The sequence below is a fragment of the Acomys minous genome (genome assembly GCF_964271855.1).
Source record: "Acomys minous genome assembly, chromosome: 3".
Lineage (NCBI taxonomy): Eukaryota > Metazoa > Chordata > Mammalia > Rodentia > Muridae > Acomys > Acomys minous.
Genome location: NC_140485.1, coordinates 28820765 through 28837124, shown reverse-complemented (window position 1 = coordinate 28837124; position 16360 = coordinate 28820765). Strand labels below are relative to the sequence as shown.

The window sequence follows — 16360 nt, the reverse complement described above, 5'->3', positions numbered from 1 at the left end:
TGCTTCTCCTCATGTAGAACCTGGTATTTAGCAGCTCCATGTCTCCCAAGATCCTCTTTCTCATGCAGAAGCCCATCCTGTTGGCTTCTTCACCCCAAGTCTTCTCTCCCTGGGAACTTTCTTGTCTTGGCCTCAGGCACCAGGCTCCAGTGGTACCCGCTCCCGGACCAGCTCTTTCCTCAGACAGTGACAAGGAGGGAGAAGATGAGGGTACTGAAGAAGAGGAACTGCCAGCTCTGCCCATCCTTGGCAAGAGCACCAAGAAAGAGCCAGGTTTGTGGTGACCAGGTGTAAGGCAGACGGGCGTTAGCTGGTGGGGAAGCTGGATAAGCCATATCTAGGCCACGGGGTAAGGGAACTGGGCCAGCGCAGTGATCACAGAGGATGAGGTGTTGTGGGCTGCTGGTCCCGGAGGTGGGTAGTTAGGAAACTCCTTCTGACATCCTATTTCTGTCTAGCCTCGGGCTGTAGTCCAGCCTTGCTCCGAAGCCTGTCTCACTGGGAGATGAGTCAGGTAAGTTGCCATCCCTGAACTGTGCTTCCAAGCTTATTACAAGTGAGGGAATAGCAGCAGAGCCCTCTGTGCCCTCATGAGGTATTTGGGTATAGGGTCTGCCCACATGCTCCATTCCTGTTTCCAAGGAAGGCCTGATCATTGAGGTCAAGCAGCTGGCCTGGCCTGGGATGAGGGATGAGGGGAGCATCAGTCTTTCCTTCTGTATCAGGTGAGGTTAGCTCCACTATACCATCCCAGAGTAGCTTGGTCTCACTATGCAGCCCTGCCTGTCCTGCCCTGGACCTCACAGAGACCCACAGGGCCTTCGCCTCTGAGTGCTGGGAATAAAGGCGTGCACTACCTTGCTCTGCTTAAACAAAACCAAACACTAACCAACCAGCAGCACGTGGTGAGGAGAAAACAGTGGTGTGTGAGTCACATGATTAGACGAAAGGCCAGGAAATCCAAGGGTCCGCCAAGTCGAATCTATAGTTCTGGAGACCCCAGTAAGGAAGTTAGTTCAGAACAGACAGAGAAATGGCTTCAAGAAGACCTGTTGCCAAGTGGCTACTTCAGAGTTCCAGAAAGGGATAGACATTTTCACGTGCCTCACAGAGGGATTTTCAGCCTAGCACTGTGTTGTTGGGGGCAGTCCCACAGGGTGGCGGTGACGTGGAACCTGGTGCTCTCTGGCCATGCCATGCCAGGGTTCTTGGTCCTTCCTTGTTGGTCAGTCCTTAGAGCTGAGACTGGACTCATGGTTCTGCTGAGTATCTTCAGAGAATAGGATTATTTAGAGCCCTAGCTCTAGACTATGTAAGACACGAGGTAAAGGTGGAGTCTAGAGAGATTCCTATTTTGAGGGTCTAGAATGCAGCTCAGAATATGCAGTCGAGAACCAGCCTAGCCTGCAGGCCACTCACTGTCCCACATGGACTTGGGCTAGTCACTGAAATTCTCTGTGCTTCTGTTCCCATCCTGTGTAGGACCTGGGGTGATCATGCTGTCTTCTCTATAAGACTATTATAAAGACAGTGAGCTAGTGCATAGAAAGTGCCATTCACGCAAAAATATATATATACATATATACTTGGTTTTGAATGTGTGATACTAATTATTACTCTTTTTCCACCTACAACCACCAGGCGCAAAAGACCATGGAGTTCCTGGCCCCAGCTCCTGTAGTGAACACAGGACCCAAAAGAAGAGGGCGCTGGGCTCAGCCAGGTGTGGAGCTGAGTGTCCGCTCCATGCTGGACTTGCGACAGCTGGAGACGTTGGCCCCGAGCCCTCGAATCCCCAGCCAGGATTCACTGGCTGTGACCCCAGCTGGTCCTGGGGAGCATGGTCCACAGGTCCCCGAACTCTCATGTGCTAGCCAGGTGAGCTGGCCTTCCCCCACTGCTCTAGCCTGTGCTAATAGCTGAGGCCTAAGCCTGGGGACATGGATGTCTCTCTGTCTTCCTGTCACATGGTTCTCTGAAGTGCAGTTGCAGTAGGGCTAGCTGGTCTGTGTGGTGGGGAGGCCTCTTGGTGTTGAGTGGGCTAGACTGTGGACCAATGCATCTCTTCTAGCAGCTTGCAATGCCAGCTGGAGCCTCGCCTGTCCTCCTGCTGCCCGTCCCAGAAGCTAGAGCGTTCTGCTTCCTCAGGACCCCTGTTCACCAAACCCTTGCTCATGTCTCCCTCCTCTCAACACCCTCTTTTCATAACAGTCGTCCTCACAAGCGCCTCTTATTCCGTGTGTTTCCAGAATGAAAAGGCCTCTCGGCTTCAGGCTTCCCAGCCCTGTTCCTGCCCCCGCATTATCCAATTGTTGTCTCAGGAGGAAGGAGTCTTTGCCCAAGATCTGGAGCCTGCACCCATTGAAGATGGTATTGTCTACCCGGAACCCAGTGACAGCCCCATCATGGATACCAGGCAAGGGTTGTGCCCTGGCCAGAGCTCACGGGGCCATGCAACCCTCAGTCTTGCTTTCCCTCTGAGGTTTTTCAGCTAGGCCACTCAGGGCCTGCCTGCCACGGCGTTCTAGTGTGCTCACGGGAAGGACTTCAGTGGAGCTGCTGACCCTGCTCACTGTCTCCTTTCCTTTGCTGGCCTTGCTGGCAGTGCGTTCCAGGTTCAGGCTCCAACTCGGGGATCCCTAGGAAGAGGGCACCCGGGCAGCAGAGGCTCAGAGAAGCACAGTCCTGACAGTGCGTGCTCTGTGGATTACAGCAGCAGCCGGCTTTCCAGCCCTGAGCACCCCAATGAAGGTAAGTCTGCCACACGGGGAAGGGACAATTGGCTGAACCAGGGGAGGTAGACCTATGACTGATAGGTATAGTGTGATGCCTCTCCCCTCCCCCACATCCAGACTCTGAGAGCACAGAGCCCCTAAGTGTGGATGGCATCTCCTCAGACCTTGAAGAGCCAGCCGAGGGTGATGAAGAAGAGGAAGAAGAAGGAGGCACTGGCCTCTGTGGGCTACAAGAAGGCAGCCCTCATACCCCGGATCAGGAACAGTTCCTGAAACAGCACTTTGAGACTCTGGCCAATGGGGCTGCTCCAGGTGTGGTCAGGGGGGCCAGCCTTCAGTCACTGCGTCTGCCCTCCTCCCTGCCATGCTAGCTGAGAGGGAGCCCCGGCAGGCAGTCCCTTAGATTTCTTTGTAGAGGAAGCAAGAACTGAATTTCTGACTCAGCTCGTGATTTCTGTGCCTCCTGTAGGGGGTCCAGCACGGGCCCTAGAAAGGGCAGAGTCTCGGAGTATCTCATCACGATTCCTGCTGCAAGTGCAGGCCTCCCCACTCAGGTACAGCCCGTCCCCCACATGGCTCTGCTGGCTGGTGCTCTGCACCCTCTGCACCTGGCACAGCATGTAGCCTTTTTCCCTCCTCTCTACAAGGGTACTTTGTACTCCTAAGTTTCGAAACAAGTGGCCTCACCCAAACTCTTTGTGCATGTCCTCTCCTGGTGCCGCTCTGTCCATGAGAGTACCTGGCCGGCCTAGAGGGAAGAAAATGCTGAGCCTTCTCTGGGCTGCCTTCTGAACCCTCTCCTTTCTCCCTGCAGGGAACCATCCCTATCCTCCTCAAGCTTGGCCCTGTTGTCAAGACCTGACCAGGTGTCACAGGTATCCGGTGAGCAGCTAAAAGGCAGTGGTGCCACTCCCCCAGGAGCACCCCCAGAAATGGAGGCCTCTTCTGGCAGCTCTGGCCCCCAGCAGGTGGCTCCTGTGCTGTTGCCGCGACGGCGTAACAACCTGGACAACAGCTGGGCCCCCAAGAAAATGGCTGCAACCCGTCCCTTAGCTGGACTCCAGAAAGCCCAGTCTGTTCACTCTCTAGTAGCCCAGGGTGAGGACCCTGCTGGGCTCACCTCCAGGGAGTGGGAAATGTGGGCATGCTGGAGGAAGGTGGGCTAGAGTGTGGCCCTGGCGCGTCACCATGCTTTCCACTGCATGTCCCTTAGTGGTCATGTACAGGGGGGAAAGTAGCAATTAGGAACTGAACCCCAGCATTTGACATACCCTCCTCACCACCTGACCTGTCTCTGATGCAGATGAGGTGCCTTCATCACGTCCACTGCTCTTCCGGGAGGTGGCGGTCCAGGGCAGCTTAGGATCTCCGCCACAAGCTGATGGCTACCCATCTCGGCCCCACTCCTACCAGAACCCCACCACCAGTTCTGTGGCCAAGCTAGGTCGGAGCATTTCTGTTGGCGAGAGCCCGGACCTGGCGGCTGAGCCTCAAGCTCCTGTACCAATCCGAATCTCACCATTCAACAAATCAGCTCTGCCTAGCCGGGCTCACCTTGTCCTGGACATCCCCAAACCACTCCCTGACCGTCCTACTCTGACCACACTCTTACCTGGGACCAAGGGCCTGGTCCACGGTGAAGCAGAAGAGTCTGGCTCCCTGGTGAGCCTAGGAAAGGCTCCTACTACGGTTGAAAGACGGGACTGTTTAGGGGAGGGTACCACTCCTAAACCTAGGACAGAGTGCCAGGCTCATCCTGGCCCCAACCACCCCTGTGCCCAGCAACTGCCGGTCAGCAACCTCCTCCAAGGCCCTGAGAGCTTGCAGCCCCCATCCCCCGAGAAGACTCCTAACCCCATGGAAAGCGCCAGGCCAGGGGTAGCCCTGAGCCAGGACTCAGGTGTGCACAGCTCCCTAGTCTCATCTCGTCCCATCCTCTTTTCTGTCTCTGTTGGCCATTTTCTGGCTCCATCCTATTTCTGTGCGTTTAGCCTTTGGCATTTTTTGTCCTGTCTGCTCCTGTCTTGGTCCATAAGTCACACCCCTGATGGTGAGACACTCCTGCCACCCTTCACGATCTGCCTGTGACCTACTGAACCCTTTGGTGTTCTGGGTGCTGGGGCTGGCCTTGGGGCTAGAGCTAGGGCTGGCTTTTTCCTCTCAACTTTGTCGGTGTGGTGTCGGGGAAGGTGTTGGAAGAAGTGGGGCAGGAGGCAGGGGCTGTGGGCTGATGGGGATTATAACCCTGCTCTGAGAGCCCTGGCTTGGGATGCCTGTGAGCAGCTGAGCCTCACTGGTGTTTGTCCTTCAGAACTGGCCCTGAGCCTGCAACAGTGTGAACAGCTTGTGGCAGAGCTCCAGCGGAATGTGCGCCAAGCAGTAAACCTCTACCGCTCGGTGAGTACTGGGCAGAAGCTGCTAGGAAGACAGCCCTGCCGGCAGTGCCAGGTGCCTAACCGCTGAGCGCTTAGAATGCTAACAATAAGGGTTCTTGTACATACTGGATGGAACACCCCAAAATACTTTTGAGTGTAGGCCCGGCATGGTGGCTCACACCTTTAAACCACTTGAGAGGTAGAGGCAGGCCTGGTCTACAGATCAAGTCTGGGAGAGCCAAGGATACACAGAGAAACCTTGTCTCGAAAAACAGAAAACAAACAAAAAATTCTGAGTAGTTGATGAGAGAGTCAGAAGCCAGTCCTCTCAACCCAGGATCTGTCGGTCATTTCTGGCTAAGAACTAGAACGCTCAAAACAGGCTTATAACTTTAAATACCATACTATTCAAGAAAATCCCAGGATTCATGCCTGTTGTCTCAGTTTAACTATTAATAGTATGCTTTTTCATATCCCAAAGTGGTTTGGGCACTTTGTTTGTTTGTTTATTTTTGAGATAGGGTTTCTTTGTGCAGCCCTAGATGTCCTAGAACTCACTCTGTAGACCAGGCTGGCCTTGAGCTCACAAGAGATCTAGATGCCTGCTTCTTCCAAGTGCTGGGATTAAAGGCATGTACCACCATGCCTGGCTGGGCACTTTAGATATAGGAAACATTTTTACAGTGCCATGTTTGAAAGACAAAGTGCAGTCCGTGTGAGTTGTTGGGAAAGTGGTCAAGCAGAAGTAGATGGTTCTGTTAGTCCGGAGAGATCCTCATCCGGGTCCCCTCATCCGGGTCCCCATCGGAGTGACTCTGATCATAATTGATCTTGTGTGTAGAACTGTTAAGCAATCCCTTCTCCTGTGCAGGCTAGGGACCCGTAGGGCCCCTTTTCTATATCCATTCTCTACCGTCCCTCCAATTCACTTCCAGTATTCCTGTTGCAGGTGACAAGCTGTAAGACACCTTCAGCAGAGCAAAGTCACATCACCCGTCTCCTGAGAGACACCTTCTCTTCAGTAAGGCAGGAGCTGGAGGCTCTGGCTGGGGCTGCGTTGTCCAGCCCAGGTGGTAGCCCTGGGGCTGTGGGGGCTGAGCAAACTCAGGCCCTGTTGGAGCAGTACTCAGAGCTATTGCTTCGAGCTGTGGAGCGGCGTATGGAGCGCAGACTCTGAGTTCTTGAAGCCTGTCCCAAGAAAAATGCTCCCTACTGCACACTGTAGCCCTCCTTCCACTTATGAAAATCTGTGAGAGGGTCCGCAGTGGATAGCAGGGATCAGTGCTCAGAGGCAAAGCAGCCTTCCCAGCTGCTCCTCATGGGGCCCCTGTATTTATTAACTTATTTCCCTGACTGTTGCCTCAGTTCCTTGGGGCTCCTGCCTCTAAAGCCCATCCTGCGGCTCATAGCAAGGCAGATCTTGAGTCTATGTCATCTTGGTGCTGTGAGGGGTAGGAGGGCAGCCTGCCTCATCTGGGGACATTGGGAAGGGCTGGCCTTCTCTTCTTCGAAGCCATTTGAAGTTACTTCAGGGATCAGCTCCCTGGGGTGGAGCATACACAGGGTACTCTGGGGTAGAGATGAAAGGTAATGTGGTGTTTAGTGCCCTAAAGCCAACTGTAACCTTTACCTCTACTCTGCAACAGCTGTGGCTGTCCCCAGCTCCTGGCAGTTAAGGAAGATATTGCTGCCTGGCCTCCAGGGTATCCCCAGCCATTAGAAGACTTGAGTTGGTGTCAGGACCTGAGCCCCACATTCCTCTCCCATTCTCCCTGCAAGAGAGCCCCAGCATCTTTACCCCCATCTTTTTTTTCCCCCCTTGTGGATCCAGTTGTGGGATTTTGCTGCAGGACAGTAAAGCCCCGTGCTGGGCAAACACAACGCTTGGGCTACTTCCTCAGGGCCTCAGGCTTCCTTCTTCTCTAGCCCGGGCCCCAGCAGACTGTTGAAGCCCCGAGAGCCACTTTCTCCCTACATCCTGGGCAATATGCAATCAAAAACCTGTGTTGACGCCAGGCGGTGGTGGTGCACACTTTTAATCCCAGCACTTGGGAGGCAGAGACAGGTGGATCTATGTGAGTTCAAGGCCAGCCTGGTCTACAAAGTGAGTCCAATACAGCCAGGGCTACACAGAGAGACCCTGTCTCGAAAAACCAAAACCAAAACAAAACAAAAACCAAAAACCTGTCCTGGGAGTACTGTCATGGTTTACAGGGCACTGGCCTAACTATCTAGAACCTTGGCCACAAACACACACTCACAAAATCCTATACACAGTTGAGTGTTCACTATTAGAATACTTGCCTGGCTGGTATGCACCTGGTCTTCACATTTTGCCTCAGCTTTACTAGCCTAGATTAGTTAGAACTCTTATCCAGAAACATGAAAAGGAATGGAGCACACTAAACTTACATTTTGGGCCTTGGTGGCCACAGCCAGGCTGACCGGAGATGGCATGTGGGACACCTGGCTCACAGAGGAGGCTCTTTTTCAAAGGCAGTGCTGGGTGCCAGAGATATTGGATACTGGGGGTTCTGTAGTTAGGGCTCTGGGCAAAGAGACACACTGGAAGAGTGATAGTTGGACAAGTAGGTGGCAGAGGTAGGGGCTAGAATTAAAATAATTGTTAGAGGGTAAAGAAAAGGCATCGCAGCCGGGTGTGGTGGTGCCACCCTGTAATCCCAGCACTTGGGAGGCAGAGGCAGGTGGATTGCTGTGAGTTCGAGGCTAGCCTGGTCTACAAAGTGAGTCCAGGATAGCCAAGGCTACACAGAGAGACCTTGTCTTGAAAAACCACACACACACACACACACCAAAAAAAAAAAAAAAAAAAAAAGAAGAAGAAGAAGAAGAAAGAAAAGGCGTCGGCAGGTTGTAGGTAGGATCCAGGAGTGAGGTGGTCACAGGATTGGATGAGTATGTGTCTCTGGGCCCTCCCCTCTGCATAAGGTAAGGCAGAGTGACATTTCACCAGGGTTAGACTACAAAAACCAATAGAAGCCACTTCCAAGCTCTGAAGGCAGAAGTAGGAAGAAACTGCGTTGTTTTTTGTTGTTCTTGTTTGGTTTGTTGGGCTTTTCAAGATAGGGTTTCTCTGTGTTGTAGCCTTCTGGTCCTGGGCTCGCACTCACAGAGATTTGCTTGCTACCGTCCTCTGAGTGCTGCGATTAAAGACGTGCCCCACCACCATCCCGGCTAAGAAACTGGGTTTTAATGGGTGCTTAGGTTTGTTGGTTTAGCCTGAGTGTCCTGAATACACCTAAACCACGTATTCCCGTTTTTGTTTTTTGTTTTCTTTCTTTTTCTACCACCTGCATGGCCAAACTCCTATCCCAAAGAACTGTAGCATCTGGAGGTGGACCCGGAAGCAGCCAAGGGTTAGCAATCCACCCACTGCAATAGGGCTGCCCTGACCTCCACCAGGTTCTTAGAGGTTTTTTAACTAGCCTGTCCTTCTCGAGGGAGGGGTCTTTCATTGAGCCTCTATCCTGCTCGGGTAGGGTCTTGTGGCGCTTTGTCCTCTTCTGCATGTCTGAGGCCACTGGCAACTGCTGCCCACGTCCAGATTTGTCCTATCCCGTTTTGAAAGCCCTTATTTATAACTTTTATACTGTGGCGCCTATCTCCTCCCCGGCTGTACGTTGGGTGGGGCTGTTTTAACTCTCGTTTGTACGGATGTATGAAATTGTCAATAAACACAATCATTTGTTAACTGGCTAGCAAATTCCGACGAAGTTCTCGCACCTCCCGGAGGGCGGAAATAGGGGCGGGGCTGCGGGCCTGGAGCGGAAATAGGGGCGGGATCTCTTCCCCGGGCGCGTCATGGCGGAGGCGGCTCTGGACGCTGTGCGGAGGGCGTTGCAAGAGTTCCCGGCCGCGGCTCGTGGTGAGTGGAGCCTTACAGGCAGCAGCATCTGCGCGAGGACAGCACGGAGGGAGCCTGGGGTGCCGGGAACTCAGATGGAATGAATGTGCATGAGCGCACGACTGGTGGCCACACATTCTCGAGCTGGCGGAAGGGTCTTCAGCTCATGGTCGCAACTCCCACGGCAGTCACAGTGCCAGTCCCACGCTGGCCGGGTGCTGAGTCCCTGTGCTCTGCTTTGCTGTACTTTCGGGACAGAAGACTCTATAACCTCAAATATCTCAGAAGCTGGTGGGTTCTGAAGAGAGAAGCTGTTTGCTTCCCTCGTTCATTCAGACTCCAGCCTTTGAGGAGTATAGATAGCAGCCATAGCGATCTTGGCTGATCCTAATCTAGGTGTTAGTTTCTTCCTCCTCTGCGACTCACTACCTCATTCCTTCTTACTGAACAGCAGTACAGTCACCTCTGTACGTAATGTAAATTAAGGTAAACTTCACTCCCCACCTATCTTTCCAGAAAGACTTAATGTACCTGCCAAGCCTGCTTTGCTGCACTGTGTCCTAGAGGACGTCCCAGGTGCCTCTGCTTCGATTTCTTACACCTGTGAACCAGTGCGCCCGTTATTGATATTTTTTCAACAATTCTGCTGCAAATGCATGCCTCCATTTAACAAAATTTAAGTATCTTTGTGTGCCAGACTGCGTGTGTTCAGTGTTTTTAAATTTGGCAGTAAGTGCCTTGACCTGCTGAACCATCTCACCAGCCTAAGGGTATTTAGTTTACGAGAGAGAGGGAGAGAGAGAGAGAGAGAGAGAGAGAGAGAGAGAAGGAGGAGGAAGAGGAGGGGGGAAGGAGGGAGGGGGAAGAGAGGAAGAGAGGAGGGGATATGAATATTATCAGTCTCTATACAACTTACATAACTTCTCAGTGAGCAAACAATTATGTCAACTCACAGCTGTGTCACACAAGTGGTTAGAGCAACAGTTCTCAACTTGCAGGGGGTTGCATGTCAGATATTTACATTATGATCCATAACTAGCAAAATTACCATTATGTGGAAGCAATGAAATCGTTTTATGGTTGGGGTCATCACAACGTGAACTGTACTAAAGGATCATAGCATTAGGAAGGTTGAGGGCTACTGCATTAGAGGCCAGTTGTGGGGTCAGTGGAGCCCCTGAGGGTGTGTACCTGCAGTGTACATACAGGGAACTGTGAAGTCTAAGCCTGCAGCAGGCTTTGTGTTCATTTTGTTTGTTTTAAAGTTTTATTTATGTATATGAGTGCCCTGTCTGCATGTACACCTGCACAACAGAAGAGGGCACCAAATTTCATTATAGATGGTTGTGAGCCATCATGTGGTTGCTGGGAATTGAACTCAGGACCTCTGGAACAGCAATCAGTGCTCTTAACTGCTGAGTCAACTCTCCAGCCCTCACCTTTATTTTTGTCAGTTAGAATCATTGGGTCGAAGAAATTGGAGTTCAGTTTGAAGCTCCAGGGGAGAAAAATAGCCGTTCTCTAAAGGAAACAAAGAGCAAACAAAACTGGCATAGTTACAGAAAAGCCAAAGAATAGAAAAGGGCAGTTTCAGGCCAGGTGGTGGCGGCGCACTCCTTTAATCCCAGCACTTGGGAGGACAGCCTGGTCTACCTAGAGAAACCCTGTCTCCAAAACAAAACAAAACAAGGCCAGGCATGGTGGCTCACCCCTTAATCCCAGCACTAAGGAGGCAGAGGCAGAGAGATTGTTGTGAGCTCGAGGCCAGCCTGGTTTACAAAGTGAGTTCTGGACAGCCAAGGCTACACAGAGAAACTCTTGTCTCAAAAAACCAAAAACCAGCCGGGCGTGGTGGTGCACGCCTTTAATCCCAGCACTCGGGAGGCAGAGGCAGGCAGATTGCTGTGAGTTCGAGGCCAGCTTGGTCTACAAAGTGAGTCCAGGATGGCCAAGGTTACACAGAGAAACCCTGTCTCGAAAGAGGAAAAAAAAAAACAAAAACCAAACAAACAAAAGGCAGTCTCTACACATATTTAAGCTCCAGGGTACAGTAACACAGAAGTAGTGTTTTCCTAGCATATAGGAGGACCTGCCTGGTCTCAATCCCAAGCATTGTAAAACAGTCAGATCCTAGAGCAACTCAGGTGTCCCGAGCCTCAGTTCCCTTCTAAGATTACTGCTTTGTGGGGTCCCATGTCTGCTTGGTAGTTCTTACCCCTATTGAGGGCAGCAAGTACATGGTTAGGTGTTTTCTTTGCAGTTTTCCTGGGCCCACAGGTGACTTTCCATGTGGTTCTGTCTTACAGTTTCCATTGCTGTGAAGAGACACCATTGACCATAGCAACTCTTATAAAGGGCAACATTTAGTTGGGGCTGGCTTACAGTGTCAGTTAGTCCGTTATCATCATGGCAGAAAGCAAGGCAGCATCCAGGCAGACTTGGAGCTGGAGGAACCAGGAATTCCATAGTGGGTGGAGCTTGAGCACAGGAGACCTCAAAGCCCACCCATGAAGTGACGCACTTCCTCCACACCTAATAGTGCCATTCCCTATGGCCAAGCATTGAAATGCAGGAGTCTATGGGGCTGTGCCTAGTCAAACCACCACAGGTTTCAATTTCCAGTGTAAAGATACTCACTTTCTGACTGGTTGCACAGCAGGTTATTCAGCATGGAGATGTAACTGAGTGAGCATGACCACAGAGTAAAATGTAAAACGCCAGATATATTTGTCTAGAGTTGTAATGACTGCTGTTTGGGGCCAAAGCGTTTTGGTCAGACATTAAGGTTGAAAGTTAACAAAGCAAAGCAGCCTGCTCTCGTAAAAGTCAAAAGAGGGAACAGCCCAGCCAGAGTAGAGAGCATGTGGTCAGGGCTAGGCATGAGACAGGAGCAAAGCAGACTGGGAAAAAAATGGGCTGGGCTTAGAGGTAGAGCAGCCTGAATGCATGCCAAGGTGGACTGAATTCTGCCAGGGCTAGCAGTGGACCACCAAAGGACCCTCCCCTAGGTGTCTGACAAGGTGAGACTGCAGGTCACATGATGGCCGTTGTGGAGGCGGAGTGGGATTCCACCAGAAACACCAGTTTGTTCACTGCAGCCGGCCAGCCAGAGTGTGTGGCACTGAGTACCTACAGGGTGCTAAGGTGCTATTGTAGAGATGCCCCTGGAAGCATGACCATCATTGAAGCCACTGTGGTGTTTCTGTTCAGCTGAGACAGACCAATAAACAAATGAGTGGAAAAAATACACAGAGCCAGGTAATGATACATTTATGGAGAAAAACTAAGTAGGCAAGGAGATGATTTTTCTAACAAGTGACTTTTTGAAAAGGGTAGTCAGGAAAGAGGGAAGGAAGTTACATCAGGATGATACTGACCTAAAGCAACAGAGAGAAAGGGTGGACTTAGAGCTAGCCAGGCCAAGGGCAGGGTTAGGCAAATCAAAGGAGGTTTCAGAGCCAGGTGTGATCTCACACACACACACACACACACACACAGGATGACCTTGAACTTGGAATGTAGCTGAGGGTAGTTTTGAACTGATACTTCTGCCACGACCTCCCAAGTGTTGGGTTTACAGATATGAGCCACCTCATCAGTTTAAGGGTTACACAGAGCCACTTAAAATGTCTCCATAAGGCTGGGCATGGTGGCTCATGCCTTTAATCCTAGCACCTGGGAGGCAAGATCACTGTGAGTTTGAGGCCAGCCAGGTCTACAAAATGAGTCAGGACAGCCAGGGCTACACAGAGAAACCCTGTCTCAAAAAAAAAAAAAAATGTCTCCATAGGTGGCACAGTGCATAAGTGTTGGCCCTAGGTGGCTAAGGATGATGCTGCTGTTCCATGAGACCCAGAGCTCCTTCAACCCCTACCTGTCTTTTCTCCAGATAGGCCATAAACTGCTTAGGATGATGGGATTGTCCTCCCATAGCCACCCCAGCCAGGCCTAGTGCTGGGTCCATTTCAGATGCTCAGTGAATATTGCCATTGGAGGGTGTCTTAATATTTGATTGCTGTGAAAAGACACCATGACCCCCACAACTCTTATAAAGGAAAAATTTTTTAAACATTAATTTATTACTGTGTATACAGTATTCTGACTACATGTGTGCCTGTACACCCGAAGAAAGCACCAGATCTCATTGTAGATGGTTGTGAGCCACCATGTGGGTGCTGGGAATTGAACTCAGGACCTCTGGAAGAGCAGGCAGTGCTCTTAACCTCTGAGCCAGCTCTCCAGCCACCAGGAAAACTTAATTAGACCTACCTTATAGTGTCAGAGGTTTAGTCCATTATAGTCATGGTGGAAAAGTGGCGGCTTGCAGGCAGACAATAGTGCCAGAGATGGAGCTGGGAGTTCTACATCTGGATCCATAGGCAGCAAGGAGAGACTCTATCACACTGGCCAGACTTGTGCTTATAAAACTCAAAGCCCACACCCAGTGACACACCTCCTAATAGTACCACTCCCTATGGGCCAAGCATTCATACCCACGAGTCCATGGGGGGCCGGCATCCCAGAGCCAAGCCCACCCCGTTTAGCCTGTGGCCACCAGCTCAGTGACTCCCTTTCCTAGTGGCTGCTGCTGAGAGGTTGCTTCTCCAAGGTACAGAAGGGGTCCACTCTGCAGGCTTCCTTGGTCAGCAGCAACCTTGCCTAGGATGTCCACGATAGAGGGTTTCTTGTGCAGACAGTGTGTCAGAAGTTGGGTACCACTGACTCCCGCTACTCCCCCCCCCCCATTTCTTAAGACCTCAATGTACCTCATGCTGTGCCCCACCTGGATGAGCCTCCAAGTCCACTCTGCTTCTACCGGGATTGGGTGTGCCCCAATAGGCCCTGCATTATCCGCAATGCTCTGCAACACTGGCCGGCTCTCCAGAAGTGGTCTCTGTCTTACCTAAGGTAAGATGTTCCTGGGGCCGGGGAGGGCAGTGGCCATTAGCAACAGGCTACAAACCGAGCGTCCGTTTCTTCAGAGCCACGGTGGGCTCCACGGAGGTGAGTGTGGCTGTGACCCCAGATGGTTATGCAGACGCCGTGCGAGGGGACCGCTTTGTGATGCCTGCTGAACGCCACATGCCCATAAGCCACGTGCTGGATGTGTTGGAGGGTCAGGCCCAGCACCCAGGAGTCCTCTATGTGCAGAAACAGTGCTCCAATCTGTCCACTGAGCTGCGCCAGCTTCTGCCTGACGTTGAGTCCCACGTGCCCTGGGCCTCTGAGTCACTGGGTGAGTGAAGTGGGCAAGAGGCAGGACATGGGGGTGAAGTGGGCAAGAGGCAGGACATGGGGTGAAGTGGGCAAGAGGCAGGACATGGGGGTGAAGTGGGGGTGGGGGTTTGGCTGGCTTGTTCATTCCCTGCCTTTGGTGTTGGTTCTGTGGGGTCAGAGGCCACCTACCTGCTTACCCCAGCCTGTAACAAAAGAACAAAAACCCTGAAAGGGCTGCTGTCTCTTCTGTCCCAGGGGACACGCTCCCCTGGCACCTTCTCCTAGACTCCTTAGCATTCCTTTGCTCCTATCCGGATTTCCGCGTAGCTGCCCTGTGCATGATGGTCCCCAGCCTGGTACTAACTCCCTGTCCCACAGGAAAGATGCCCGATGCTGTGAACTTCTGGCTGGGCGAGGCAGCTGCAGTGACATCCTGTAGGTGTGGAGACTCCTGACCTGGGGAGGGAGCTGGGGGGGCAGAGGGAAGAAAGGTGGGCCCGAAGGATTAGCTGTTCTCTCAGGTTTCTTTTGGTATTGTGGGACTGGGACACTACAAAGGGTATCTCCTGAGAGCGGGGACATGGGAGGCAGGGTAGAGCGGAGAGCAGGGCTTGGGAAGTAAAGCCTGTTGGTGACCCTGAAGAAGGGCAGCCTACGTCCAGTTTCTGGTGGCCGAGTTCTGTGATGTTTGCTAGAGTCCTTGGAGTCTCCCCAGGTCTGCTGATCCTGTGAGGGCTTTTCCTTACTCTGCAGGCTCTGTTGGGGTGCGGGGCTGAGGGCAGGTGGGCTGCTTCCCTCCCCTCAGCTGCAGGCCTTCCGTGTGTCGGCAGTGCACAAGGACCACTATGAGAATCTGTATTGCGTGGTCTCTGGCGAGAAACACTTCCTGTTACATCCACCGAGTGACCGGCCTTTCATCCCCTATGGTAGGTGGCGTGACCCGCAAGGAGCTGGTAGCCAGTGGTGGAGGGAGGACAGCAGGAGCCCAGGGCAGGCTGGGTGCCTAGGCCTGAGGCCCAGCCCCTCTGCTCTCTGCATGCAGGGAACACTGAGCCGGCTATGATAGGGAGGGTCTGACAGACTGTTGTCACTTGTGTCCATGTCCTTACCTTCAGATCTGTACACACCAGCAACCTACCATCTGACCGAAGAGGGCACTTTTAGGGTGGTGGATGAGGAAGCCATGGACAAGGTATCTGTGCTGTTTTGGGGCTCTGGGAGGGAGTACACACAAAGGGTCTAAGGAGGTGGCATTCCACTCTGAAAATCTCTAGGTTGTGACTCTTCAAGGCTGAGATGAGAGGGGAGAAAGCCAGAGATCTTGAGGGCCTCAGGGCCTGCTCCCAGACAGCTGCCGTGTCTCTAGGTGCCCTGGATCCCACTGGACCCCTTGGCTCCAGACCTGGCCCGGTACCCCAGCTATAGCCAGGCCCGGGCCCTTCACTGCACAGTGCGGGCTGGCGAGATGTTGTACCTGCCGGCTCTGTGGTTCCACCATGTCCGGCAATCCCACGGCTGCATTGCTGGTAAGGAGCACCCAGAGGGCAGGCCTTGTCACGGCGGCCCAACAAGGTGTCAGGTGGTGGCGGCACTGGCTTAAAAGAGGGGCCCTCACATCCTGGTCCCTTCCTCTCCACAGTGAATTTCTGGTATGACATGGAGTATGACCTCAAGTACAGTTACTTCCAGCTGATGGATTCCCTTACTAGGGCCGCAGGCCTTGAGTAGTGGGACCTTCACAGACACACTGCAAAGGACAGCGGGGGTGGCAAGTGGGGAGTGATTCTAGAGGCAGCTTGGAGTTTGAATATGCACTGGCTGCTGCCCACGTTCCTGCCTGCGTTGAGATCAGCCTCGAAGGAACTTGGAGTACAGTTGGAGGACCAGAAGAAGCCAAGCAGGTCTATGTGAGGGTCCCCAGGAAGTTGGCACATGGGTGACAAGGTGATCAGGTACAGCAGTGCCTCTCACCAGCACTGTGACCTCTGGTGAGTCACTGCATGTTAGCATCAGGCCTCTGGCTGTGAAGTGGAGATAATAATGGTTCTGGATCCCGGGGCTGTTGTGGGAGGTAGACGTGGCCCAGCACAGAGGCAGCGGTCAATAAAAGGTGCCATGGATATGTTTGTTCTCATCCTGTTGCCTTCTATGGCCTGCTGAGGGCTTGA

General features: G+C 52.5%; 2 protein-coding genes across 8 annotated transcripts in view; both read left to right on the top strand.

Annotated features, from left to right (window-relative positions):
- MAPKBP1 (mitogen-activated protein kinase binding protein 1) overlaps positions 1-8834 on the top strand; it is a 57230-nt gene extending 48396 nt beyond the window's left edge. For 3 of the 5 annotated variants that reach the window (XM_084775557.1, XM_084775556.1, XM_084775554.1), the window contains 11 exons: positions 137-273; positions 459-514; positions 1642-1878; positions 2250-2416; positions 2606-2751; positions 2853-3047; positions 3205-3289; positions 3550-3833; positions 4039-4635; positions 5047-5132; positions 6060-8834. In XM_084775557.1, the coding sequence (XP_084631683.1) occupies positions 137-273; positions 459-514; positions 1642-1878; positions 2250-2416; positions 2606-2751; positions 2853-3047; positions 3205-3289; positions 3550-3833; positions 4039-4635; positions 5047-5132; positions 6060-6287 (2218 nt within the window). In that variant the 3' untranslated portion in view covers positions 6288-8834. The remainder of the gene's footprint in view (positions 1-136; positions 274-458; positions 515-1641; positions 1879-2249; positions 2417-2605; positions 2752-2852; positions 3048-3204; positions 3290-3549; positions 3834-4038; positions 4636-5046; positions 5133-6059) is intronic. The other 2 variants (XM_084775555.1, XM_084775558.1) reach the window with 2 other exon arrangements.
- An 83-nt stretch (positions 8835-8917) lies between these two features.
- Positions 8918-16312, top strand: JMJD7 (jumonji domain containing 7). Of its 3 annotated transcripts, none has more exons than XM_084775566.1 (8): positions 8918-8996; positions 13730-13883; positions 13958-14211; positions 14571-14627; positions 15023-15118; positions 15308-15384; positions 15559-15718; positions 15832-16312. In XM_084775566.1, the coding sequence occupies exons 1-8, from the start codon at positions 8933-8935 to the stop codon at positions 15918-15920; spliced, it is 951 nt and encodes a 316-aa protein (XP_084631692.1). In that variant the 5' UTR covers positions 8918-8932; the 3' UTR covers positions 15921-16312. The 3 variants fall into 3 exon arrangements, with proteins under 3 accessions (XP_084631692.1, XP_084631691.1, XP_084631693.1); XM_084775565.1 differs by having other exon boundaries at positions 14975-15118; XM_084775567.1 differs by lacking the exon at positions 15832-16312 and having other exon boundaries at positions 14975-15118; positions 15467-15602.
- The last annotated feature ends 48 nt before the right edge of the window (positions 16313-16360 follow it).